The sequence below is a fragment of the Panthera leo genome, chromosome C1 (assembly GCF_018350215.1).
Source record: "Panthera leo isolate Ple1 chromosome C1, P.leo_Ple1_pat1.1, whole genome shotgun sequence".
Lineage (NCBI taxonomy): Eukaryota > Metazoa > Chordata > Mammalia > Carnivora > Felidae > Panthera > Panthera leo.
The window spans coordinates 117,869,128-117,896,654 of NC_056686.1; the positions used below are offsets into that span (position 1 = coordinate 117,869,128).

General features: G+C 44.5%; 1 protein-coding gene and 1 pseudogene across 4 annotated transcripts in view; one reads left to right on the forward strand and one right to left on the reverse strand.

Annotated features, from left to right (window-relative positions):
* Positions 1-2,489: 2,489 nt before the first annotated feature.
* The window catches only part of CFAP221 (cilia and flagella associated protein 221), a 104,471-nt gene continuing 79,433 nt past the window's right edge, over positions 2,490-27,527 (reverse strand). For all 4 annotated transcript variants that reach the window (XM_042954213.1, XM_042954214.1, XM_042954215.1 and 1 more), the window contains 5 exons: positions 18,712-18,870; positions 17,057-17,148; positions 11,294-11,386; positions 7,859-7,954; positions 2,490-2,779 (listed from right to left, as the gene is read on the reverse strand). In XM_042954213.1, coding sequence (XP_042810147.1) covers positions 2,671-2,779; positions 7,859-7,954; positions 11,294-11,386; positions 17,057-17,148; positions 18,712-18,870 — 549 coding nt within the window. In that variant the 3' untranslated portion in view covers positions 2,490-2,670. The remainder of the gene's footprint in view (positions 2,780-7,858; positions 7,955-11,293; positions 11,387-17,056; positions 17,149-18,711; positions 18,871-27,527) is intronic.
* Positions 24,858-25,460, forward strand: LOC122227852 (annotated as a pseudogene).

Here is a 27,527-nt window from a genome sequence, read left to right on the forward strand (position 1 = left end):
ACATCTTTGTGTGTGGGGGGGTGCGGGGGGTGCGTGCACACGTGTGCCCTCTTCCAGGCCACTCTTCCCTTCTCCACCCAGAGAACCACTGCCTGGCCAGCAACGGTGGCATGAGCCTGTGTCCCCACAGCAGATGGGCATCCATCCGACACCAGCCTGCAGAGACCCCCAAGCTGGGCAGCCAAAGGTCCAGGCTCCTCAGCGGTCATCAGGACCAGCCTCTTGGGCTGAGCGGGACTCCCCAGGGTGCTTCCACTTATCCTGGAAAGGGAGTGTGACATTTTAGGTGGGAAGGGAGATACAAATTGTGAACTCTGATTAGTCCAAGTACTGTGACCTCATTTTATCCTTGAAGCTGATGAGGCAGGACAAACGGGTAGCTTAAAAAAGGGGCAGTTGGGGAGTCTGGGTGGCTCCGTCGGTTAAGCGTCCGACTTCAGCTCAGGTCACGATCTCGCGGTCCGTGAGTTCAAGCCCCGCGTCGGACTCTGGGCTGATGGCTCAGAGCCTGGAGCCTGCTTTGGATTCTGAGTCTCCCTCTCTCTCTGCCCCTCCCCCCGTTCATGCTGTGTCTCTGTCTCAAAAATAAATAAACGTTAAAAATTTTTTTTTTTAAAAAGGGGCAGGAGGTGGCGGTGGTAGAGAAGGAAAACAGAGCCTGTTGTATGTGACTCGGGAATGAAGAGTCTGGTGTCCTCGGGCAGAGGCAGGCAGTGTCCCCATCTCTGACTGCCCCTCTTGCCCAGCACAGGCGACCCAGCTGGAGTTCTAGCTGCCTGAAGAGTCCCTCTCTGATTCTGCCCGACCTCGTAGTCACACAGGCCTTGTGAGTCGTCACCAGCTTGAAGCGTCACCTGGCTTCTGGGACCTTTGGACTTCTCTGTGCGGGAGGGTGTGAGGACTCAAAGAGCAGTCCCCCCTTATGGGCCAGCACAGGGCCTGACACATGGGTGATGCCAGGGAAAAGGAACCGGTGTTCTTGTTCAGAAAGCCTGTCCCCTGCCTTACATGCGACTCCCATGTGAACCACTGACTCTGTGTCGTTCGGCCATCCCATCTTTCATTCACCCGGGATCTCTCACGAGGCTGTTGGGTGTCGAATGGGGTCGGCGGATTCAGCAAATAAAAATGTAGGATGCCCAGTTAAATATGAATTTCAGAGAAACAATGAATTTTTTTTTTTTTAGCGTAATATGTCCCAGAAAGTGCATGCCCTATTGGGACATACGTACAGTAAAATATTATTTGTTGATATCTGAAATTCAATTTCAAGTGGGCGCCGTTGTATCTGGTAACCCCAGTTCTGAGGAGGGGCCGTGGCCTCTGCCTAGTGCTGTTGGTGTCTCCCTCTCTCTGGGACATTCCCAGAGGGACTTGGTTGCATAAATGAGTGATGCGAAGTTCTGTCTTGCACGTGGGCTGGGTTAGCCTTTAAGAATACTAAAGGGGGCACCTGGGTGGCCCAGGTGGTTGAGCATCCGACTTGGGCTCAGGTCATGACCTCACGGCTGGTGGGTTCGAGCCCCGCGTCAGGCTCTCTGCTGACAGCTCGGAGCCTGGAGCCTGCTTCGGATTGTGTCTCCCTCTCTCTCTGTCCCTCCCCCATTTGTGCTCTGTCTCTCTCTTTCTCAAAAATAAATAAACATTTAAAAAAATATATTTTTTTAAGAACACTAAAGAAATGGCTTCACAGACCCAAGCTCACTTGTGTACCTCTTATACTGACAGGAAGGAAACGGTCATTGACAACATTTAATTGTCTAACGTACGCGAATTGCCTCAAACACACTGTAGGTCCTGTCCTTAAAGAGTTTTGGTTTCATGATGGAAAGACAAATCCCAGAAAAAATGTCAGAATCAATGAGCTAATGAAGAGCTCTTTTAAAACGGTACATAGAGTCTGATAACAGCTTCGCACAGAAAGAGGAATGTAGGGAATTCATCCAAATATACTTGGATAATGATGGGTTGTTATAACCCAAATGTCATCAGTCTTACCAGCTTCTGCAAATGAATGGCGTCATGTTAACAAACACAAGCAAAACCAAAGACCCACACAATCAAAAGGTTTTCGCTGATGCGTTCACAGAGCCTCCCGACCCCTTGGCAGTGACCTTTTGCCTCAGGTGTTTCTTAGCGTTTCCAGAGGGATCGTTTCCAGTTGCTTCCAAACCAGTCTGCACGCTTGGGTGGCTCACTGTGTCCCCTCCGTTTTCCAGCCCCTGCTGGCTAGTGTGTGCCGTCCCACAGATGCTTGGGGAGCGAGGGTCCTCACCAAGGCTGTGACACTCAGGGGCTGCGGAGGTGAGCAAGCAGCCCTGCTCTGAACCCTCCTACCTCCGGCCCCAGACACCACACCTCCAAAAAGGCTCTCAGGAACACTGGATGGCCCCGGCTCCGGCTCTTGGTCTCGGCATGGTGGCCCACGACTTACTCAGGAAGTCTGTGCCAGCACGAAATCTCGCACCGAGAAGCTTCCGACACCGCCATCCCACCAGTGACATTTTATTTTTGAAAGGAAAGATCATTACTTAAAAATATATACACCGTCCACATTCCGATTTTATCCTCTAGGAAGTTTAATTCCAAAGATGGCTGGGATGCAAGTGGACACAGAGGACCACGGTGATGGGCGGAAAGCCGACGGAAGGAACTGACCTCCTGGAGGTTTTATCCTAGAATCAGGTACGAGTTGAGAGCTTTGTTCTGCAGAAGCTTCATCTCCTCCAGCACCTTTTCTCCCGCCTTCTCCTCTGGCTGTGCTTGTTCTTTGGCCTCTCTGCATATCAAACACCCAACAAGGACACATCAGGGCATTTGGTAACAGCTCCAGTCACCACCTCCCATCCCCCCACGCCCTTCTGCTGGCTCGGGGATAGCGCGGTGAAGGCTGGACGACTTGTTTTACATGTTTTTATACACGATTGATAGCATATATGTGTATATGTACACACACATCTCAATGTACATAAACGTGTATGTATAACTACATGTATATATAAAAAACTATATTTAGCGATAATTTAGTTACCAGTGAAAACACTTGGCCGATAAGTGATGCAAACCTGGCTTCCGATCTTAGCTACACGCGTTTCTTAGCATGGCCAAGTTCCCTAATTCAGGCTCCGTTTCCAGACATACAGACAGTGGGAATTCCCACCTCCCAATATTGTCGAGGTGAAATGAGAAATTACTCCTAGACCTATCTTAGTATGATGTCTTCTGAATGCTCAGGCAGCGTTAGACGCTTCCTCACGTTTGTGAATGAAGCAGACACATAATATCTCCGACTCTGATGACGGCTCCAGAAGCGGGGGAATCAAGAGGGAGGGTTCTGCATCTGGATCAAGTGATGGCTCGTGTGGAGCCCAGACTTTGGCTGGGCGTGGCAAGGGGGTTGCTGAGTAGAAGTTTCCAAATGTCTGGCAAGGAAAGACCCAAGTGCATTTGGTTGAAAGGACAGATGTCTGAGGATGGTGAGCTCAGCTAGATGATGTGCCTAGTTAGGAGAGTACGATATAAACTCAAGTGTTTCTGGAACGTTTTCTAAGCAGGGTGAAATGTAAAGTTCTGACAAATGCCTGGCAGTTTTGAGAAAGCAGAAATATCTGAAAATGAGGAATTAAAATGTTCCCTGATGCACGTCATAAAAATATTAATTGGTATCATTTAATGGAATCAATCTTAGGGGCGGTGCCTGGGTGGCTCAGTTGGTTGAGTGTCCAACTCTTGATTCGGCTCAGGTCATGATCCCAGGGTCGTGGGATCAAGCCCCACATTGGGTTCCGTGCTGAGCGTGGAGCCTGCTTGAGATTCTCTCTGTCTCTCTCTCTCTCTCTCTTGCTCCCTCTGTCCCTCTCCCCTGCTCATGCTCTCTCTCTAATAAAAAAAATTAAAACATTTAAATATATAGGTCTGTCTCCCTATCTTTATTAGTAAAGATACTAATGGTCGAATGATACTATGAAAATCTCAGAAGTGTCAAATGATGTGTCAGCAACTGAAGTCACCCTCACAGTTTCTTGGACATTTTGCATGATTCCCCTTAGGGGGGTCCTGAGCAGGCTGAGATCACCACGAGGGCAGCAAAGAACCTCTCAGGGTAATTATAGCTGTTGAGGGAGAACACATGATTCTTTGCATCCCTGAAAACAGAATTTTCCAGAGACCAAACAGATAGCAGTCCTTATGGGAAATTATATACCATGGATGTGTTCTTTTCATTCTGTCTACCTCCTGGTTGTGTGTGTGTGTGTGTGTGTGACAGTGAGGACGCTGGCAGCTTCTGCCTGAGGTTGAAGAGGTGAGGAAAAGGAACAAGTAGGGACAGAGAAGACAAAAGAGCACAGGATAATGCTTGATACGAGCTGAAGAGAACCTGTGAATCAATGAACTTTCTAAAACCGTCTATGGGCTATCAACCTGTTGGAATAGTCTTCAGCCAATAAAATGATGATCACGTTGATAATTTTGCCATGTGAAAACATGTACATACAATAATGTAAACAGAAAAATAGGTGAATTGAAAATGCCATGATAGGGGCGCCTGGGTGGCTCAGTTGGTTAAGCGTCCGACTTCAGCTCAGGTCACGATCTCGCGGTCTGTGAGTTCGAGCCCCGCTTCGGGCTCTGGGCTGATGGCTCTGAGCCTGGAGCCTGCTTCCGATTCTGTGTCTCCCTCTCTTTCTGCCCCTCCCCCGTTCATGCTCTGTCTCTCTCTGTCCCAAAAATAAATAAACGTTAAAAAAAAAAAAAAGAAAAAAAAAAAAGAAAATGCCATGATATGTCTATTGAAAGTGGGTCGAATGTTCTTGTATTTTTTAAGGTCTTTTTTGAAGTTTATTCATTTATTTTTGAGAGAGAGAGAAAACGTCTCTCACCCCTACATCTGTGTTTTTTGAAAAAAATTAGAAGCTAATGTGATGTGCAGAAATGTTTAGAGGTCACTCTTAGTTTATTTTTGTGGTAAAGCAGCTGAAATATGTAAAAAAAATACCACTGGGTGAATATATAAAGTAATAACTTCTGTTTCATTTAATAATAATTTGATAATCAGGTGGCATTCAACATTTGCTCTGTAGTATAAAGGGTGAAAAACCACATTTAAGAGCACATGAGCAGAGAGGTATTACATATTACTCCATTCGTGTGGCAAGTCATTATTTGTCCAGGGGCAAGTTTTAAAATAGAAAAAAAGGGGCGCCTGGGTGGCTCAGTGGGCTGAATGTCTGACTTCCGCTCAGATCATGATCTCGCGGTCTCTAAGTTCAAGCCCCGCATCGGGTGCTGTGCTGACAGCTCAGAGCCTGGAGCCTGCTTTGTATTCTGTGTCTCCCTCTCCCCCACTCTCACTCTGTCTTTCTCTCTCACAAAAATAAATAAATGCTAAAAAAAAAAAAAAAAGAAGAGTCTCTTAAAAAAATAATAAAATAGAAAAAAAAAGGGTTTTATTTAAAACCCTCAGTCAATTGTTTGAAACCTGAAACAAATGCAGTGCAAAGAGCATCTGTTTGTTGAGGTACACGAGGTTTGACATGTTCCGTTGTGTAAGATGATATTTCATTGGCAATTGACCAAAGCAGGCTCACTGAAATTCTATTTAACATTTTTCTACCTTAAATTTCCTTTTCCTAGAAACTGCTAAAAAATTTTCCGAGGAGTGTTGGTTTCTGTAGGCCTCTGAAACCATCACAAACAGGCCAAAGGAACCCCATACTAAGACATGTGGGGGGCGGGGTGGGGGTTAGTTCCTTTAAAAAAAGGCAAGGCCTCCCAAAACATTCCAAAGTTCCAAGACACACTGAGAAACTTATAACGTATCTAAGAAAGGGTAATTATCCTTAATGTACAAGAGACACAGAAATAAACGACAAACAGATAAATGCTTCTGGCAAAAAAGGCAAAGCGAGCCCCTCGTTAAAGAAGAAAAATAAGGTGATAATATCAGCCTGGGAAACTATGTAACATCACTTGTACACACAGAAGTTAAAATGAAGACAATGAGAAGGTCTTTTTTTAAATCTATCCTATTGCTAAAGAAGAAAAGAAAAATGATAGTTTTCCATGTTATTCAGGGCATTTGAATGTGGGCAGTCCTGACCTCTGCTGATGGAACTCTGAATGACAATTAGACTATATACAGTGATTCTCAATATGCAGTATGGAGTAAGCATGGAAATTTACTACGGCACAATCGCTAACAGCAGAACACTGACAACTCAGAAGACAGTTAAATAACTTATGGTGGAATACAATGTCTACCTATATTTATAAATATATGTTTATGGTAGATTGATAAATAAAAGTGCAGAAGATGAAACATTATGAATAATATGTTAAATGTTATTAAAACATAAGTATATAATCAATATAATTATGTTAATATATATTAACATATATAATGAATAATATAGATATTAAATAAGTAAATATTTGGAAGACCGTACATCAGAATGTACAAGTTACTGTCTCTGGTGGTATTATTGTTTTTAGTTTTTGTATTTTCTGATTTTTTAATAATAAAAAGGCATTTTTAAATTATTTATTTTTATCTTTATTATTCTTTTTTTAAATCTGTCTTTATTTTTGAGAGAGAGACAGAGCACGAGAAGCAGAGGAGCAGAGAGAGAGGGAGACGCAGATTCTGAAGCAGGTTCCAGGCTCTGAGCTGTCGGCACAGAGCCCAACGCGGGGCTTGAACTCACAGAAGTGAGTTCATGACCTGAGCCGAAGTCAGACGCTTAACTGAGCCACCCAGGCGCCCCTATTTTTATTTTTTAACGTTTATTTATTTATTGAGAGAGAGAGAGAGAGAAACCACATTTGAGAGAGCAGGGGAGAGGCAGAGAGAGAGGGAGAAAGAATCCCAGGCAGGCTCTGCGCTGTCAGCACAGAGCCTGATATGGGGCTCGAACCCACAAACTGTGAGATTGTGACTGGAGCCGAAATCAAGAGTCAGATGTCTAACTGACTGAGCCATCCATGCACCCCAAAAAGGCATTTTTTAAAAGAAAAAAGACATTTTAAACAATATTTTTATGTTTATTTATTTTTGACAGAGAAAGAGAGCGAGAGAGAGCGGGGGAGGGGCAGAGAGAGAGGGAGACACCGAATCTGAAGCAGGCTTCAGGCTCTGAGCCGTCAGCACAAAGCCTAACTCCGGGCTTGAACTTGCGCATGGTGAGAGCATGACCTGAGCTGAAGTCGGACGCCCAACCGACTGAGTCACCCAGGCGCCCCAAAAGAAAAACATTTTAAAAGCATACTTGGAATTTCAAACTTATAAACCATATGAACTATATCAGGTTATTTCCATTACAAAACTGTTCACCGAAACTAATGTTTTGAGGGATGACGATGTTTGCTTAGCTCTTTGGCCCCTGATGGAGAGGCGAAGGGAAACATTAACGTTTGCTGAGCGTATTAGCTCCCATCAGGCAACTGGCGAGACGTCCTCTCGTTGGTGTCTCACTTAATCCTCACGCCGTCTGTGAGGGACACTATGTTCCGCACGGTATAAACTAGGAACCCGAAGCTCAGTTACTGAGGTTAAGTGACATGGCTGGAGATCTCACGTGTAACACATGGTGGGGCTGAGACGTGGCTACAGGTGCCCCCCCCCCCAAACACACCTGTGAAATGAGATGATAAGCAAATGGAAAAATTGGATTCAGTTCTTAAATGTTCACTTACCAACCACATTTGAGGGCACGTAATTGTGCATAAACTAAGATATGTGCAAATCTCTCTTTTTTAAGCCTGAGGTATTTCGATTCGGACAACGTGACAATCATGCACTTCATATAGGACACATTCGATCGGAAGGCTGCCCCTTCCTAAGCATAAATCATCTACTTACTTCTCCTTTTTGGTGTCCTTGTGGTCCAAGATAGGGAATTCTGCTTCAATTATTTCTGGAGTCAGTATAACTTCTACATTCTGTTCGCAGAGCTCACTGAAAAGGGAGAAGACGCTTAGCTGGCATGGATTTTCCTTCCCAAAATAAAATAGAGAAATATTCTGATCGTTTAAGAGTTACGTAATTCTTGTGGCTTTCAAGGTTAGTTCTACCCACTTTTGTTGAGTGTATGTTAAGAGAAGCATAAGGCTGGGGCGCCCGGCTGGCTCAATCAGTTGAGCGTCCGACTCTTGCTTTCAGCTCTGGCCATGATCTTAACGGTCATGAAACTGAGCCGTGGAGCTTGCCTGAGATTCTCTCTCCCTCTCTCTCTGCCCCTCCCCTGCTTGCCTGTGTACTCTCTCTCTTTCTCAAAATAAATAAAGTTAAAAAAAAAAGAGTAGCATATAGCTGATAAATTGCTTTCCACTCAAAAACAATGGTAGGAATCATTATTTATAAGCAGAGAATAAAAGGGAATTTTTATTTTTTTTATTTATTTTTTTAATTTTTTTAACGTTTATTTATTTTTGAGACAGAGACAGAGCATGAACAGGGGAGGGGCAGAGAGAGAGGGAGACACAGAATCTGAAACAGGCTCCAGGCTCCGAGCTGTCAGCACAGAGCCCGATGTGGGGCTCGAACCCACGGACCGCGAGATCATGACCTGAGCCGAAGTCGGACGCTTAACCGACCGAGCCACCCAGGCGCCCCAAAAGGGAATTTTTAAAGTGAGGTTACAGAATTCATATTCTTTTCAAGTGCACGTTTGAAAATGTGTACCAGTCTTGACCATATCTTACACCAAAATGAAAGCCTGAATGATTTCAATCTTCTGATATTAGTCACAGTATGTTCTCTGGCCACCATGGAATTCAAGTAGAAACCAGTGAGAAGATAACTAAAAAATCCACAATTGCTTTAAAAATGAAATAATATAGGGATGCCTGGGTGGCTCAGTTGGTTGGGTATCCAATTTTGGCTCAGGTCATGGTGTCCCAGTTCGTAAGTTCAAGCCCCATGTCAAGCTCTGTGATGACAGCTCAGAGCCTGGAGCCTGCTTCGGATTCTGTGTCTCCCTGTCTCTCTGCACCTCCCGAGCTCGTGCTCTGCTTCTCTCTCACTCTCTCTCTCAAAAATAACTAAACATTAAAAATTTTTTAAATGAAATAATATATGGGAAGGCAAGCTGGTGCAGCCATTCTGGAAAACAGTATGGAGGTTCTTCAAAAAGCTAAACAGAGAACTACCCTACGACCCAGCAATTGCACTATTAGGCATTTATCCACGGGATACAGCTGTGCTGTTTCGAAGGGACACATGCACCCCCATGTTTATAGCAGCACTATCAACAGTAGCCAAAGTATGGAAAGAGCCCAACTGTCCATCGATGGATGAATGGATAGAGAAGATGTGGTATATATATACAATGGAGTATTACTCAGCAATCAAAAAGAATGAAATCTTGCCATTTGCAACTACATGGATGGAATTGGAGGGTATTATGCTAAGTGAAATTAGTTAGAGAAAGACAAATATCATCTGACTTCACTCATATGAGGACTTTATTTTATTTTATTTTTTAATTTTTTTTTTTCAACGTTTTTTATTTATTTTTGGGACAGAGAGAGACAGAGCATGAACGGGGGAGGGGCAGAGAGAGGGAGACACAGAATCGGAAACAGGCTCCAGGCTCCGAGCCATCAGCCCAGAGCCTGACGCGGGGCTCGAACTCACAGACCGCGAGATCGTGACCTGGCTGAAGTCGGACGCTTAACCGACTGCGCCACCCAGGCGCCCCCATATGAGGACTTTAAAACACAGAACAGATGAACACAAGGGAAGGGAAACAAAAATAACATAAAAACAGGGAGGGGGACAAAACAGAAAGGTTATAGGAAGGGTTGTGGGGGGGGGATGGGCTAAATGGGTAAGGGGCACTAAGGAATCTACTCCTGAAATCATTGTTGCACTATATGCTAACTAATTTGGATGTAAATTTAGAAAAATAAAAAATAAAACAAGTTAAAAAAAAAAAAACAACAGAAACGTCATTCAGCAGTAGTAGACAGAAGTGTCATAGCAAGTTTCTGTTGTGGAAAGTACCCTCGAAAGCCACAAAAGCTGTTCCAGTCCCACATGATTGAAAACTCACGATTCCTAAGCAGCCACAGGCGGGTGCTCTGCAAACATCATCTTCTTGTGAGCAGTTTCCTGTCTCTAAGATGGGGATGACGGCGAGACCTCATCATGGGGGGTAGATGAGACTGCGTGCAAAGTGCTGTGCCCGATACACAAGTAGTGCTTTAAATGTTTGTTATAATTACCACCCCCGTCATCGGCATCGGCATTATCGCCTATAATTTTGACAACTTGCGCGAAATAGATACTCTTATTCTCATTTCACAGATGTGGACACTGGGTCACGACAGTCCCCGCATCAGTGCTGGGTGGAGGGACAGCTAAGTTTTGGCCTGCTGGGCATCTCCCCGTGGCCTCTGAACCTCGGGCAGATGCGTGCCATCCCGCCCTGGCTGCAGCGTCCTCACCGATGCCCGCAGGCAGTGGTTTGAATAGACAAGACTTCAACCTTCCCATTCAGACCTGGGTTCAGTTTCAAATGCTCAGGTACTGCCAAATGTCACTGCGTGTGGGCAGGTCTGAGAACTAGATGCGCACCTCAGATATTTAGGATTTCACTAATGGATTATTTACATGTAAGAATGTTGACATGGGCACGATGACAGAAGATTCAAGGATGTATTTCTACCGGCTGTTGGACGCTCACCAGTAAAATCAAACTTAAGCGCCTTGGTTTGGGGCCTATAGTTGTATTTTTTTAATTAAATTTTTTTTTTTTTAACTTTAGAGTGAGAGTGTGAGGTGGGGGAGGAGGGGTAGAGAGAAAGACAGAGAGAGAATCTTAAACAGGCTTCACGCTCAGCGTGGAGGCTGATGCAGGGCTCAGCTCGATCCCACAACCCTGGGATCATGACCTGGGTGGAACTCAGGAGTTGGATGCTTAACCAACTGAGCCACCCAGGCACCCCCTTTTCTTTATTTTAGAGGAGCCTATTGTTTTTTATGCCTCTCCAAATCCTACCCTTTTTCAAGTACTAACCCAAGTTCACATGACCACTGAAGCCTTCCAAGCCCACTTAGCACCACCTCTACTCTCTGGTTCCTTTGAGCTCCAGGGGCACCTAAAGATCAGCAAATGTGAGGCCGCAAAGACTGTCCATTCCCGACCATGAATTCAGCATGTTATCCCCTAGGGAGGTCTGAACTCCTCTGGGTTGCAAGCTCGGACACCGTGTGCTCTTCTGAAATCTCTCATGGCACCTGGCGTATTTTTGTGACACAGACCACATGAGAAGCCAAAGGCAAAAAAAGTACCGTTCTGCTGTTTCCAATCTGTCTTCTTCTGGTAGGGCCTCAAGAATGCCGGGGGCATTTATAGGAAGCATAACGGAATTGAAGGGATCACATCTGTGGAGGAATCACACAGGCAGCTGGGATTAATGCTCGCATTCACAGTCTTGGAATGCCGACATAACTTTCTAAAACACTTTTACTTTGCCACAGGGGAGGACTTTACCCTTCTGTCCTTCGCTCCTGAACACCCCCCATGTTTCCCTACAGACAAAGGCAGCAGGTGCAACAGGTAAGTAAAATCCGTGAGAATGCGGCCCAACAAGCCATTTCCCAGAGTTTAGAAACAGAACTTTCAAGCTGGTAGTGTCTAAAATAATGTCATTTCCTGGGTGGCCTGGGTTGAAATTTAGATAGCTCACTTTTCAATTCCTAATATTTCCCCCCATCTTTACAGTCTCCCTTTATTGTTCTATTCAATTTCAGACCTTCCGCCAACCCCCTTATATATTGCTTGGTATTATATACTTAGAGCTTTATATAAAAATTCCCGGGTATCGAGCACATTAAAATATTTAAAAAAGGGAGAAAAAATATTGTTATTTTAGAGGTTGGCAACAGAATTCTGTTTCAAGATGGTAGAGGCATTTGCTTTTTTTTCTTTCCTTTGGTCTCAATTACTTAAAAACCTTTAAAAATTGAACGCACAACAAAGAGGAAGAGAAAAAACATACGTGGGGTAAACGTTTTCAACAGTTTTCTGGAGTAAGTTTCTGGAGGCTGGGAAGAGTGTTGTCTCATGAAAAAGTACACAGGGACAGAGCGTAGAAAACGCAGGAAGGAAACCGGCCTCCTACAAACCCTAGAGAGGTTGTGGGCTGATGGTGAGACAGGAGGCAGGCACGGAAAAACAGGGGATTAACTGAAGCCTCCTTGGCATGTGCACCTATGTCTTTGAAATAAGCTTTTTTCTCTTCGTTTTTTTTTTTCCTGTGCAAAAATGCACCTGCTTGCCAAGTGTAGAGAATGAATCAAACTAGGGCATATAGCTTTGCAGCTGTATAAAAGAGTGAGGAAGAGATCTATAAACTAATATGCAGCAATTTTCAGGAGATATTTTTTATAAGCAAAAAAAGCAAAGTGCAGTAGAGCATATCTAGTGTGGCACTTTTTGTATAAGGCAGAAGGGGAAATGAGAAAAAAATATATATTCTGCTTAGCATTAGAATATATTAGAAAAAACTGCAAGAATGAGTCAGAAGACAGAGCTGGTTACTGACAAGGATGGGAGGGAGGTGGCCAGCATGGATACTTCTCTAAGTGTGCCTTTTTGTGTAGTTTTGAATTTGGAAAGCATGTCATTATTCTACATATTAAAAAAAAAAAATTAGATTAAATCTATCACAGAGGGAAGTGGGAAAACCCCAAAGTGAAAGCAAACTGAAGCAAATAATATTTCACATGAATTCCACAATCACAGTGGAGGGAAAGAAAGAGAGAAAGAAAGAGGAAGAGGGAAGGAAAAAAGAAAGAAAAAAGAAGAAGGAAAGGAAGGAAGGAAGGAAGGAAGGGGAAAAAGGAAAAGAAAGAACTAATCTAAGAAACTTAGAAATGTAGTAGTTGACTGTCCGGTCACAGTTTTGGTGGGATGTGGGTATAGGGGAAACTGAAGATAAACCTGAACTCTATTTATGATGCTTGTTTATTGAAATGGTTATCGGTGAAGCAATTCTGAAACTATTTTGGACGTACTAGGGAACAGAGTAATGAGTAAATATGTTGGGAGCCAAGGTTCTCACAGCAGAAGGGACATACAAATACAGAATGGGGGACAGCAGGCAATAACTTTATGGGTAGGACTGGAGTTACAAGCATTGCTGCGAATCCATAATTTCTAAAATGTGTGTATGTGTGTGTGTGCATGTGTGTATTTCCCCACCTACACTCCCTGGCGAGTCTGCTGAGAAGGCCAAGGAACAAACCCTCCGAGTAGCAATGTGAACCCCCAGCCCCCAGGTGTTGGGTTTTAACACCATTTCTTACTAAAGGGAACCTGGGTGCTACCACCAGGGATTAGTCCTATCTACTGACTTCATGACAAAGTCCTAACTGACAAGCCCACTGACTGCCAGTGTCGCAGGGGATTCCAGACGGGAAGAGGTGCTGAGAAGTGGAGAGCCCAGATGCCTCTCTCCAGAGTGCGAGCCGGTCTGGGAACACAGCCAGGCAAGCATTTCTCATAAGACCAAACGTACCTGATTTTTAAATTCTGAGACTGTGTTTCTTTAACTTTTTTGTGTGTATTAATATGTTCTTCTGGAATTGAAATGGTGGAGACAGTAGATGGTGGTTGGGCTCTTTGTTTTGCTTTGCTTGTTTTTTTTTTTTTTTTAATTTTTTTTTTTTAACGTTTTTTATTTTTGAGACAGAGAGAGACAGAGCATGAACGGGGGAGGGGCAGAGAGAGAGGGAGACACAGAATCCGAAGCAGGCTCCAGGCTCTGAGCCATCAGCCCAGAGCCCGACGTGGGGCTCGAACTCACGGACCGCGAGATCGTGACCCGGGCTGAAGTCGGACACTTAACCGACTGAGCCACCCAGGCGCCCGCTTTGCTTGGTTTTAATGCCTTTCTTGGCAAAGCAAAACTCGGATGGCTCTAAAAACGGTTCTCAGAATTCTTCTGGACGTTTCACTCGTCTATAAAGTCCGAAAGTTGGGGGCTCCTGGGTGGCTCACTTGGTTAAGCAACCAACTTCGGCTCAGGTCATGATCTCACGGTTCATGAGTCTGAACCCTATGCGGGACTCTGTGTGGACAGCTCAGAGCCTGGAGCCTGCTTCGGATTCTGTGTGTGTGTGTCTCTCTCTCTGCCCCTCCCCGCTCATGCTTTGTCTCTCTTTCTCAAAAATAAATAAACATTAAAAAGAATTTTTAAAAAATCCAAAAGTTGGGGTGCTACTGAATTAGGTAATTTCTTCTGTTGCTGCTGACTCTCGAGATGTGTATGGAAGTCCTAGAGACTCAACAAATTCGCACTGAATTTATTAAAGAGCAGAGAAGCCAAGCAAGCTTGTTTTGATTAGTATGAATACAAAAATGACTTGAAATAAATAAACAGTAAATAACCATATCGCATGGTCTGACAACAAACAGATAATTCTCAGGGGCAAAAGAAACATCTCATAAGTAATAGGTCATTTATCGAAGCAAAATGACTACAAAGTTGAAGTATCATTAATGGATTTGTAGAAACTTAAAAAAGAATACCATTATTATTTTGTAACTGCCTTTAAAAATAAAAACACGGGGGGCGCCTGGGTGGCTCAGTCGGTTGAGCGTCCGACTTCAGCTCAGGTCACGATCTCGCGGTCCGTGAGTTCTGAGCCCCGCGTCGGGCTCTGGGCTGATGGCTCAGAGCCTGGAGCCTGCTTCCGATTCTGTGTCTCCCTCTCTCTCTGCCCCTCCCCCATTCATGCTCTGTCTCTGTCTCAAAAATAAATAAACGTTAAAAAAAAAATTTTTTTTTAAAAATAAATAAAAACATGGTCTAGAATCTGACATCATGGAAATCCATGATAAGGAAACGTAGAATCCCCTCTTGATTTTATAATCTGTTACACAATTACGGTTTATTTTGAAACAAACTGGCCCCACAGAGCACCCAGGCACAGAAGTTGAAACCAACTCATAGTTGGAGAGTTTTCTTTAATTCATGTAGAGTTCATGTTTAATTCATGGTTAATTCAAGCCCAAGGTAACTGCACTCTGACTGCTTTTTGAAAGAACAGCGTCTGGAAATTTTTCCAAGGACATGGGTTTGGAAGAAAAAAAAAATAGGATTTTTTTTTCCCCCTTAATTCTTGAGACTTCTGCGTGCCGAAAGCTGGTGGACACTTCTTACGATCTATCCATGGGTCATTTTGCTTATTCGGTCTCCTGATGGTACTCCACAGCCAGCTATGCCTGGTTGACTGGTTACCTGGGTGAAGCGTCCCTACCCTACACCAAATGTGTGTCAAGGTGGTGGCAGACCATCGCCATCTGGTGGCAGGAGAGCCACTGCAAGATTTAGTGGCTGGGGGGAGGGCAGGGGGGAGGGTAGAAGGGCCGGGAAGAGTTATTATCAAGGATTGTGCTAGACGCTTCACATCATCGTTTTACTTTGATCCACACAACAGTCCGGGTAGGACACCACTGCTGTCGCCGTTCACAGGTGAGGAAATTATTGCTCAAAGGGCTTCAGTAATAAGTAACTCGCCCAAGGACACAGAGTAGGTGACCCGCTAATGAGTTACAAAGGCAGGTCTCCAAGGGCTCCTCCAAGGCGTTCATTCTCTCTACAGTGCCATCGCTTCTCCTAATTCTGGAAATTTCAGATTTTAAAAACACGCTGAGGTGAAGAACAAAGATGTGGAGTTTATTTTGAGGTGGCTCCAGGATGGATGAAGTACGGAGGAACCCACAGAAAAGGAACTAATATCTTTGAGCCCCAACCAGGTCGCAAATCCTAGGCTGGGTGTTTTTTTTTTTTTTTTTTGCTTGTTTCCTGTTCATCTCCAGGCAGAGGAGAGTAGCTGAGAAGTGCTAATGAAATAATACAAAAGAAAGAGCATGTGGAAATGCCTGGGGAAGTGTGGCTGAATGTTGCTTAATTCTGAACCAGCCTTTCCTCTGGCAATGAAGGAAGAAGTAAAACTCAGTGGTCTAGAGTCACAAACTGGCTTTCACCGATCCCCTCAAATACCTGGGGAAGGCCGGTGGACAGGGAGTCTATCAGGGTCACTGCACATCCAGTGACTCCCTGGTGGGAGTCAAGGGGCATAGTGCTCACCTGCGGATCCTGGATAGTGGCAAAGCTCAGGTTTCCCCCGGGGGGTGGGCCTCATTTTGGATCAAAGGACTTGAACGAAAGGTGACTGCCTGCCGATGGCCATCATTGTGGATACTAGTCACATTCACTCACCAATAACCGATTTAACTATGCTTGTAAGAACAGTGGACTAAAGAAGCAAATTCAGGGGCTCAGGAATGGGGTACTGACCAGCCAGAGTCCCAGAGAAAAGGCACCGGACTCCTCGTTTGAGATCTTAGGGCTCTGAAGAGGTGTTAAGTAAGCAAACTAGCAAAAAAACATGGCTACTCTAGATTTCTTCTTTCTTTGGCCCAACAATATTCTCATCTACCCATTCTGTTTCTGCAGCTGTGGCACCTCGCAGGGAATGCCAGGCTGCGGCAGAGAGAGGAGTACATGCTCTAGAATCGGATAGGGAGGGTGTTGAAGGCTCATCTTGGCAATTCAAAAATGTTAAAACCTGGCCATGAATATTTCAGCTGAATTATATGGATTGGTTGTCCACGTTTATTGAAATATGGCCAATCAAAGCATAAGAGACTCTTAAAAACTGAGAACAAACTGAGGGTTGATGGGGGGTGGGAGGGAGGGAAGGGTGGGTGATGGTTATTGAGGAGGGCACCTTTTGGGATGAGCACTGGGTGTTGTATGGAAACCAATTTGACAATAAATTTCATATATTGAAAAAAAAAAAGAAATATGGCCAATCAACCACTTGGGACGTTCATTTTTTTAACAAGTAGACCTCAATGATGATAATTAAAATACGTGAATCAGTTATACACATCATCATATTTCTCTAACTAGCAAACTTCCCTCACACACTTCAAGTAGGATTTGATACATTATTGGCATTTAACTTTGAGGATCTTAACCTCTGTGATCCGTGGGGCAAACATGCCCCTGGGAGGCACACAGATGAGTTGTGGCTTACCTCTGTGTAGTCGCCATCTTCGAGGTTTCCGGCAGGAATGAGAGGGCCAGGGGCTGGAACTTACGCCAGTTCATTATTCCAGGAATAATGTCCTGTAGGGAGAGCCGGCACAGGATCTGACATGTAAGGGAACTGTGTGGTGAGGTTAAAGTCTAGGAAGGACTTCCGTTTCACTCAACTGGCTTTTTTTGCAGCCTTAGAAGTTAAGTTCCAAAATGTATTTATTTATGCATTTATTTTAAATGTTTATTTTTGAGAGAGACAGCGTGTGAGCAGGGGAGGGGTGGAGAGAGAGGGGGACAGAGGATCCGAAGTGGGCTCTGTGCTGACAGCAGGGAACCTGACATGGGGCTTGGTGCTTGAAATCACAAACCAAGAGATCGTGACCTCAGCTGAAGTCAGATGCTCAACCGACTGAGTCACCCAGGCGCCCCAAGCCCCAAAATGTATAATTTCATGAAGTTTGACTGAAGTGTTCCGAGGTAAAAGACAATTTCTCTAGCAAAGGGCACTACACAATACTGTATGTAACTTAAGTAGGGGTGAAGGAGACCTTTTCTCCCCCCTGATTCATCAGGCACACAAGAAAATTCTCCTGGTGATGGAGGACGGATCGGACCTTTCAATCTGTTTGGTGAATATGATGATAAAGCAATATTCAAAGCGATGGGGGTTCATCAAATGGCATTCTGGGCAGGGCAAAGTGCCTGCAAATGCACAGAGATGCAAAGGAGAGCACTGTCAGGGGACCAACAGCTTGGCTGAGTGCAGGTCTAGATGGGGCCTGGTGGGAAGTGAGTCTGGACAGGCAGGCTGGGCAGGAAGGGCCTAGTCAATGATCGGGGCTCATTGGGGCCGAGCCAATGAGCTCCAGCCGCGCCCTCGGGCAGCAGGGACCACTGAAGGTTATTAAACTGGAAAACAAGACCCAATTTGTGTCAAGGGAAGGTTTCCAGGGAGGGCTGACCGCACAGTCAGTCCGTGGGGTGAAGTAGAAGGAGACTTGCCTGTTGTGTGGGGCACACTGGGGGATCCGGTGATGGGCAGATATGGGGCAGGAAGGAGAGGGAGTGATCAAGGACCACATGGGTCACTGCACAAGAGCATGGAGAACAGAAAGGCAAGTGGGCAGCCCAGGAAGGCGAGGCGGTATGAGGTCTGACTGGCAGAAGCAGGGCAGAGACAATGATTTGAGTTAGGGACTTCTTGACTTTGAAGGGCCTGAGGGCCCCCTTTAAGAGATGTCTCTGGACATTCAGGTCAGGTTGGTCATCTCAGGGGAGAAGGAGTTCTCTGGAGCCTCTCCTGTACTGTGCACTGGTCACATTGCCACCTTGTCCATTCTGATGTTTCTGTACTTGATGAAAGAGGAGGTCAGGTCGTGAGGTTACACCAGGCACATGACCATCTTCTACATGGTTGAAATAGGAAGAAAATGAATAGTAGTCACAGCTTTCACGGGTAAAAGAGAGTGATAACGTTGAAACAATCGGCCACATGCTGCCTGAGACGTGGGCATGGAGGGGACAAGAGCAGCGCCGGGGCTGTGGCTGCAAACCTTCTTCTTGACTCCAGCTGCGACCCTCTATCCTTGTCCCCTGCCCTTCCCTGCAGCCCAGGGCCAGCCGCGACAGTGAGCCCACCGTTGGCATTACCGTGTGATGAAGAAACTGCTTTTGGGTGAGAGGAATGCTGGACCCCCTGTGGGACTCCTTGATGAACTTGTACTTGGGGTGAGGGCACAGATGGTAATCTATCAAGGTTTCTGCGTAGGTCAGAGGGTGCATCACAGGAAATAATCCTGGGTTGGGATTCTGCAGGAGAGAGACAGAGAGAAAGAGAGAAAAAAATCTCTTTTGTTTACCAGTTTCTAAGACAGGCACAGGCCAGGCGACAGCGAGTGTTGTCCATGGCTCCTGCTAGCACTAACACTCTGGGTCCTCGTCAGCTCGTCTGGGAAAGAGAAGCAGCGGAAGAGACACGTCTTCAAATTGGTAGCAGCCACAGTCATTCATAAATGCCACTTTTCTGGTTTAAGAGCCTCAGTATATGCCATGTAGATTTACTAAGTTCTCGTGGAAACAAGTACAACTGAAATCATAGCTTAAGACAGCTTAAAGTTCTGTATTTATTTCTAAATTTGATGAATTAGGGGACTCTATTAGATAAGCAAACTGGCTTTAAAAAGCAAATAAGCTTCTGGGTTTGAAAACAAAAATAGCTTCTTGAAGACTACTTGAAGACAAGACAAAGAAGAGGATGACATTTGATAGATCAGGAAATGTCAACATTTAACATTGTTTTGGTAATGTTTTTAATTCAGGAAGGCTCCATTTGGAAGCAGTATCTGGTTTTAAGGGAGATCCTGTTTTTTCCTAATTTTCCAACAGAACTAATGGAGGCCCAGAGCAATTATATCACAATAGGAAAATAGAGAGCCTTTTAATGTCCCTTCTGGGGCTTGTCCAACAAACCCTGCTCTTGTCCCACACAACAATGGAGCTTTTGTCCCTCACGGTTGTTTAATTTCAGATGTTTAAGAACCACTAACTTGACACTTGGTTCTTTTTGTATGCTCATCTGGTTTTTATTTTTTCTTTATTACGTCTATTTTTTATAATTTTTTAATGTTTATTTATTTTTGAGACAGAGGAGCGGAGGAGGGGTGGAGAGAGAGAGGGAGACACATAATCTGAGGCAGGCTCCAGGCTCTGAGCTGTCAGCACAGAGCCTGACATGGGGCTCGAACTCACAAGCTGTGAGATCATGACCTGAGCCGAAGTCGGACGCCCAACCGACTGAGCCACTCAGGAGCCCCTCATGTTTATTTATTTTTGAGAGGGAGAGTGTCTGCACAAGCAGGGGAGGGGCAGAGAGAGAGGGAGACACAGAATCCGAGGCAGGTTCCAGGCTCTGAGCTGTCCGCACAGAGCCCGATGCGGGGCTTGAACCCATAAACTGTGAGATCTCATGACCTGAGCCGGAGTCGGACAGTTGACCGACTGAGCCACCCAGCTGCCCTCTGTTCGTGTGATTTTTAAGGACATTTTTTTTTTTTTTTTTTTTTTTTTTTACAAAACAACAAAATTCCACATGGCTTACAGAAACCCAGTCTCACTGCCAAGCAACAAATGTCTCCCACAAAGAAGAAAATGTAGCTAGCCAGGTGGGGAGGAGGGGGGGAGCCCCAGAGCACCCAGATGTCAGGGGTAGGAGAGCTGGCATCCTCGGTGGTGTACTAATCAAATGTGGCCCAGCCATGAGCACTGCCAAGAGTATATGCTGTTGGTGCAGACGCTGACCTGCAGCTAGAGCCAGGGAGAGAGATGCAGAGAGGACCCCTGCCTGAACTGGAGGGTACAAAGGAAGGTGCAGGGCAGGGAGAGGGAAGGTGCCCCCTGGTGGAATCCGCAACACCCACAGCCTTGTAGAAACAAGCAAACCCCTCAGTGAGCAGTTGCGGTTGAAAGAAGAGTTAGGGTACACATCTACATGTATTTTTTTGACAGCAGCAGGTTCTTTTCAGGTCCCTCAAAGCACTGCATGGGGTGGGGGCAGAGACAGAAGAGAATGGGCTCCCGTGGAGCCCAAGGGAAGACCCCTTACCCAGTTAGGGGCCAGAGGGTTGGAAGGGAACAAGGTGAAAGTGGGGGCCCTGGCGGGACAAAGCAGGGGAGGTCTGAGAACATAGAGAAAGGTGGGTGAGGAGGAAGGATAGTAAGGAGGGGGGTGGTGGAGGAAGTGGGGGACATTTCGTGTTCCATTCAGTGCATTTCAGAAGGAGAACCCAAGGACAGAAGACAGAACGAGCCCCCCAGTCCTCATTGGGCGAACCAGGTCGTCTGTATATTACACCACAGAGATGCCCAAGGAGCAAGGAGGACTTTGGCCACCCCCAGCCAGGAAGCGGGGGAGACCGGCAGGACTGGAGAAGGGACAAAGGAACACAGCCCCACCTCAGGGGTAAAGAGAGCGATTGGAGGGTAACAGTCTGATAACTGCTGACTCCCACCACCAGGAGTCACCCCTGAGGTGACCGAAGGCCAATCGGGAAAGTGCCTGGGAAGGGATTCTAAGGGGAATTGGGGCAGGAGTGACGGAGACCTCAGTGGGGCTGGGTCACAGTGAGACTAGGAGACCGCGTGATGGCGGACAGGCCGGCTGCACCCTAGTCAGGTGGTGAGGAAGGCAACAGTGCCCAACACCAGGGAGGTGAAATTAGCTGCGTGGCCTTCAGGAGCCTCTCCTACCCTGCTTGATTGAGGGCCAGTGAAGTTGTGTGGCCGACTCTCTGGATGTGCCTTGGGGCCAAGGGTGATTAATGAAGGAAATGCTTTTGGAAACGGCAATATCACTATCTTTAATAGTTGTCATACTTCAGATTCCCCTGGGTGGCCATTGCCACCAGAGTAAGCGGCCTGAGTGGTCATCCCATAATTATTTTAATTCTCATTTTCCTCAGACTAATGCACGCATGTGGCAGCAACTCGTCCAGGCTGGAAGGGTTTGTGATGAAAAGCGATGGGGCTCCTGAAGACCATTCCTGTCCCCAGGCCCATATCCCAGAGGCTGTTTCTTTCCATTATGTCTGAGTTTTGTGCCTCCAATGGCCATTACTCTAAACATTATGCTTATTCTTCCAGCTCTCTATTACCAACCTCAGCCAGTAGCCATTGACTCATTCCTATGCGAATGGGGATTTTGCTCATGTACACCAATGCTCCTTCCAATTTTGAAAATCACATTGTTATTTTTAGTGCTGCTGTGAGTTATCTTTGTGACTTGGAAGGATGCACTTATACCCCTATTTGTTGTTTCATTATCTTTGGCTGAGTATTTCAACTCCCCCCTCACATGCGATGAAAACATTACCATTCCTATGCTTTCTTGTAACCCTCCTGCCCTCTTCCACAGTCTTGCTTTTATGTCATGGAGATGGTTAACATCTGCCTTCTGGAACCACAGTCAAGACCTCCATACTTTGTTCATTAGTTGTCTTTGAAAGTTGGCAACTAATAAAGAGCATTTCTTTTGTCTTAACTGTGGAAATATGTTTCTCTGCCAGGCCAAGTGGAGGCTCAGATTATAGTTCTTTTTTTGTGTGTGTGAAGGTTCACTATCAGGTCACTGACAGAAAAAGAGTCCCAGTAGCAAGGCTAACTGGATTCCACTTTTTCTTTTATTTACCAGTAACTCTTAAAAATGACATCGAATTTTAGTTCGGTTTCCTATTTGGAACAAATATCGATTTTTAGTTGATTCTTTTCCCCCCTAAAGTTTATCTTATTATTATTTTTTTAATGTGTATTTACTTATTTTGAGAGGGAGGCAGAGAGCTAGCAGGGAAGGGGCAGAGAGAGAGGGAGATAGAGAATCCCAAGCAGGCCCCACGCTGTCAGTACAGAACCTGACATGGGATTCGAACTTACCAACGGTGAGATCATGACCTGAGCTGAAACATAGAGTCGGATGCTTAACTGACTGAGACACCCAGGCATCCCATCAATTCTTTAAAAAAAATTTTTTTTTTAACATTTTATTTATTTTTGATAGACAGAGAAAGACAGAGCACAAGTGGAGGAGGGGCAGAGAGAGAGGGAGACACAGAATCTGAAGCAGGCTCCAGGTTCTGAGCTGTCAGCACAGAGCCTGACACGGGACTCGAACTCACAAACCGGGAGATCATGACCTGAGCCGAAGTCGGACGCTTAACCCACTGAGCCACCCAGGCGCCCCTCCCCTCTAGAATTTATAATGGCTTTTTCTTTTGCCTGGATGATGTACCTTTCTCAGGTCCTCGAATGTTTCCATCCTTTCGACTGCACTGTTAGTGTGTGGGGCCCACCCTTCCCTCTACACCTCTTTCCCAGAGCCCTTTACCTTTCCTTCTGCAGGCTGAATGCAGCAGAACTTCTCGATAATGCTTTCCAACTGGTATTTCTTCCCTTTGGTTTTTGTTTCTTTTCTTAGGGTTTCCAAATTCCTTCTTTTATAGCTATACTGATATAGAACTGACACACAATAAACTACACATATTAAAAGTATGTAATTTGATGTCTTGATGTATGTTACATCTGCAAAACCACCAGAAAAATTACAAACATCTCAGGAGCGCTTGGGTGACTCAGTCTGTTAAGCGACCGACTTCCGGCTCAGGTCATGATCTTGTGATTCACGAGTTCGAGCCCCACATCGGGCTCTGTGCTGACAGCTCAGAGCCTGGAGCCTGCTTCGGATTCTGTGTCTCCCTCTCTCTCTGCTCTTCTCCTGCTCATGCTCTGACTCTCTCTCTCAAAAACAAAAACATTAAAAAAATTAAATTAAAAAAAATTTAAATTAAATTAAAAAAAAGATCAAGATTTTTCTTGATCACCCTCCAAAGTTTTCTCTTGTCCCTTTGTAAGCTCTCTGTCCTTCCTCCCTGCTCCGCCATACCAATCCATCCAACTCATCACTACACAGTCAGTAATCTGCTTTCTGTCTCTATAGATTACTTTAGATGTTCTAGACTTTTACACAAATTGAATCATACAGCCTGTATTCGTTTTTTGGTCTGATTTCTTTTACTCGGCATAATTATTCTGAGGATCATCCATGTTGTTACATGTATCAAGGGCTCACTTTTTCTAGGTTACTCAAAAAAAAAAAAAAAAAAAAAAAAGAAAGAAAGAAAAAGAAAAAAGAGAAAGAAATACCATATGACCCAGCAATTCTACTTCTGGGTATTTATCCAAAGAAAATGAATACATTAATTTTAAAAGATATATGCACCCCTGTGTTCACTGCAGCATTTTTCACAACAGCCACCATATGGGAGCAGCCCATGTCCATCAATAGGTGAATGGATAAAGAAGATACGGTACAGGGGCGCCTGGGTGGCTCAGTCGGTTAAGCGTCCGACTTCAGCTCAGGTCATGATCTCACACTCCGTGAGTTCGAGCACCGCGTCGGGCTCTGGGCCGATGGCTCGGAGCCTGGAGCCTGCTTCCGATTCTATGTCTCCCTCTCTCTCTGCCCCTCCCCCGTTCATGCTCTGTCTCTCTCTGTCTCAAAAATAAATAAAACGTTAAAAAAAAAAAAAGAAGATACGGTACATATATACAAAGGAATATTAATCATAGAAAGAATGAAATATGGCCATTTGCAACAATATGGATGGACCTAGAAGGCATTATGAAAAATGAAGTAAGTCAGACAGAGAAAGACAAATATGGAATGATTTCACTTACATGTGGAATCTGAAAACAAAACAAACAAGAAACCAGACTCTAAATACAGGAAGCAAACTGGTAGTTGCCAGAGGGAGGTGGGTGGGGAGATGGGTGAAACAGATAAAGGGGATTCAGAGGCATAAATTTCCTGTTATAAAATAAATAGGGGGCGCCTGGGTGGCTCAGTCAGTTAAGCTTTCGACTTAGGCTCAGGTCATGATCTCAGGGCTCATGAGTTCGAGCCCCGTGTCAGGCTCTGTGAGGACAGCTTGGAGCCTGGAGCCTGCTTCAGATTCTGTGTCTCCCTCTCTCTCTCTCTGCCCCTCCCCTGCTCATGGTCTGTCTGTCTCTCAAAAATAAATAAACATTAAAAAATTTTTTAAATAAATAAGTTATGGGGGTGCAAAGTACAGCATAGGGAATATAGTCGATAATACTGTGATAACACTATACAGTGACAGATAGTGACTATACTTCTTGCGGTGGGCACTAAGTCATAAATTAATGTTGAATCACTATGTTACACATCTGAAACTAATATAAAATTGCATCTCAACTATACTTCAGTTTTTAAAAAAGGAGTTCGGCTTTCAGCTCAGAGGAGGCAAAGGTACAACTGTCTTCCATTGTCCCAAATCCAGGTTCATCTAACACCAGCCGCCTCCACCATGTGGCCCAAGTTCGACCCCAACAAGATCAAAGTCATATACCTGAGGTGCACTGGTGGGGAAGTTGGTGTTACACATGCCCTGGGCCTGAGGATTGGCCCCCTGTGTCCTTCTCCTAAGGCAAATGGTAACTAGAACAGTCTATGGATTACGGTGAAACTGACCATTCAGAACAGACAGCCCCAGATTGAAGTGGCACCTTCCTGCCTCTGCCCTGATTATCAAAGCCCTCAAGGAACCACCAAGAGACAGAAAGAAGCAGAAAAACAGTAAGCACGGTGGAAATATCACTTTTGATGAGAGCGTCAACATTGCCCAACAGATGCGGCGCCGATCTTTAGCCAGAGAACTCTCTGGAACCATTAAAGACATCCTGGGGACTGCCCAGTCCGTGGGCTGCCATGCTGATGGCCGCCACCCTCATGACACATCATAGATGACATCAATAGTGATGCGGTGAATGCCCAGCTAGTGAACAATAACAACAACGGAAAATATCGCAATAAAGGATCATTTGGCAAATGATCGCCACCATCGCCACCAGTAACAACAAAAAAGGGTTCATTGCTTTCTATTACTGAGGAGTAGTCTACTGGATAGTAATACTACAGTCTGTTTATCCATTAACCTATTGGTGGTCGCTCTTTTCCAGGTTGGGGAACATATAAAGCTGCTATGAGTATTCTTACTCAAGCCTCATGCTTCCATCTGTCTTGGGTAAATACCTAGAACCAGAACAGCTGGATCATATGATAGGTATATGTTTACTACTAACTTTTTACCTCTGTAAGAGACTGTCACACTGTTGTTCAAAGTAGTTGTACCATTTTACATTCTCACCAGCAGTCTTTTTAATTTTAGATATTCTAACGAGGTATCTCACTGTGGTTTTAATCTGTATTTTGCTAATAACGCATTATTTTGAGCACCTTTTCATGTACATATTTGTCACCTGTGCATTTCTGGTGGAGATCTTTCGTCCATTTTAAAATTGGGTTGTTGAGGGGCACCTGGGTGGCTCAGTCGGTTAAGCATCCGACTTTGGCTCAGGTCATGATCTCACGGTTCGTGAGTTCGAGCCCCGCGTCGGGCTCTGTGCCGACAGCTCAGAGCCTGGAGCCTGTTTCAGATTCTGTGTCTCCCTCTCTCTCTCTGACCCTCCCCCGTTCATGCTCTGTCTCTGTCTCAAAAGTAAATAAACATTAAAAAAAAATTTAAAATTTGGTTGTTGAGGCATGTGGGTTGCTCAGTCAGTTAAGCATCTGACTTTTGATTTCAGCTCAGGTCATGATCTCATGGTCGTGAAATCAAGCCCTGAATCGGGCTCTGTGCTGGGCAGGGAGCCTGCTTAAGATTCTCTCTCTCTCCCTCTGTCCCTACCCTGCTCTATGGCATGCATGTGCTCTCTCACTCTCTCTCTCTCTCTCAAAAAATAAAAAATAAAATTGAGTTGTTTTCTTAGTATTGAGTTTTGAGAGTTCTTTCTATATTCTGGATATAAGTCTTTTACCAGATATTGTGATTTCAAAGTGTTTTCTCCAAATCTGTGATTTATCTTTTCATTTTCTTAACAGTGTCTTTAGAAATGCAGGAATTCTTACTTTGGACAAAGTCTTATTAATCCATTTCCCCCCATTCATGGATTGTGGTTTTGGTGTTCTAAGAAATCTTTGTCTAACCCAAGTACACACAAATGTTCTTCTATGTGTTTTCTAGAACTTTTCTAGTTTTTGGTTTTATATTTAGGTCTATGTTCCACTAATTTTTGTAAACAGTGTGAGGTACAGATTAAAGTTCTTTTATTTTTATTTTTGGTAAATAGATACCCAAATATCCTAGCAGTATTTCTTGAAAAGACTATCTTTTCTCCAATGAATTGTCTTTGAGCTTTGTCAAAAATTAACTGGCCATGTATGTACGAACACATTTATTTCTTGATTCTCAATTCTGTTCCATTGATCTGTTTGTCTGTTTTTATGCAGATACCATACTGTTGTGGTCAGTGTAGCTTTACAATACCCACTGAAGTCAGGTAATGTAGATCCTTCAACTTTGTTTTTCAAAGTTGTTTTGGATATATTTGCATTCCAAATAAATTTTAGAGTAAGCTTGTCAATTTCTTTAAAAGTGGGGTGGGGGTGGGCTGCAAGCTTTCGAGTGGATTGTGTTAAATACTTTTACGTTACTTTGTACATGTGATGTCTTAGCGATATTAAATCTCCCAATCCATCAATATGGTGTTATTTCACCATTTATTTAGATCTTTCTTGATTTCTCTCAGCAATTTTTCTTAATTTCGGTGTATTAGTCTTACACGCTCTTGTCAGGTTTATCCCTAAGTGTTTCATATTTTTTGGAGCTATTGTTCAGTGAAATGAATTTTAAAAATTTCAGTTTTGGACTGTTTGTTGCCAGTATATAGAAATATAGCTGATTTTTGTGTCTTGATCTTATATCCTGCAATTTTGGTAAATTTACTTATTGGTTGTATCAGATTTTTGGATAGATTCAATTGTATGTTTTGAATAGACAATAATTTTGTTTCTGAATACAGATAGTTTTGCTTTTTCCTGTCAAATATAGAGGACTTTT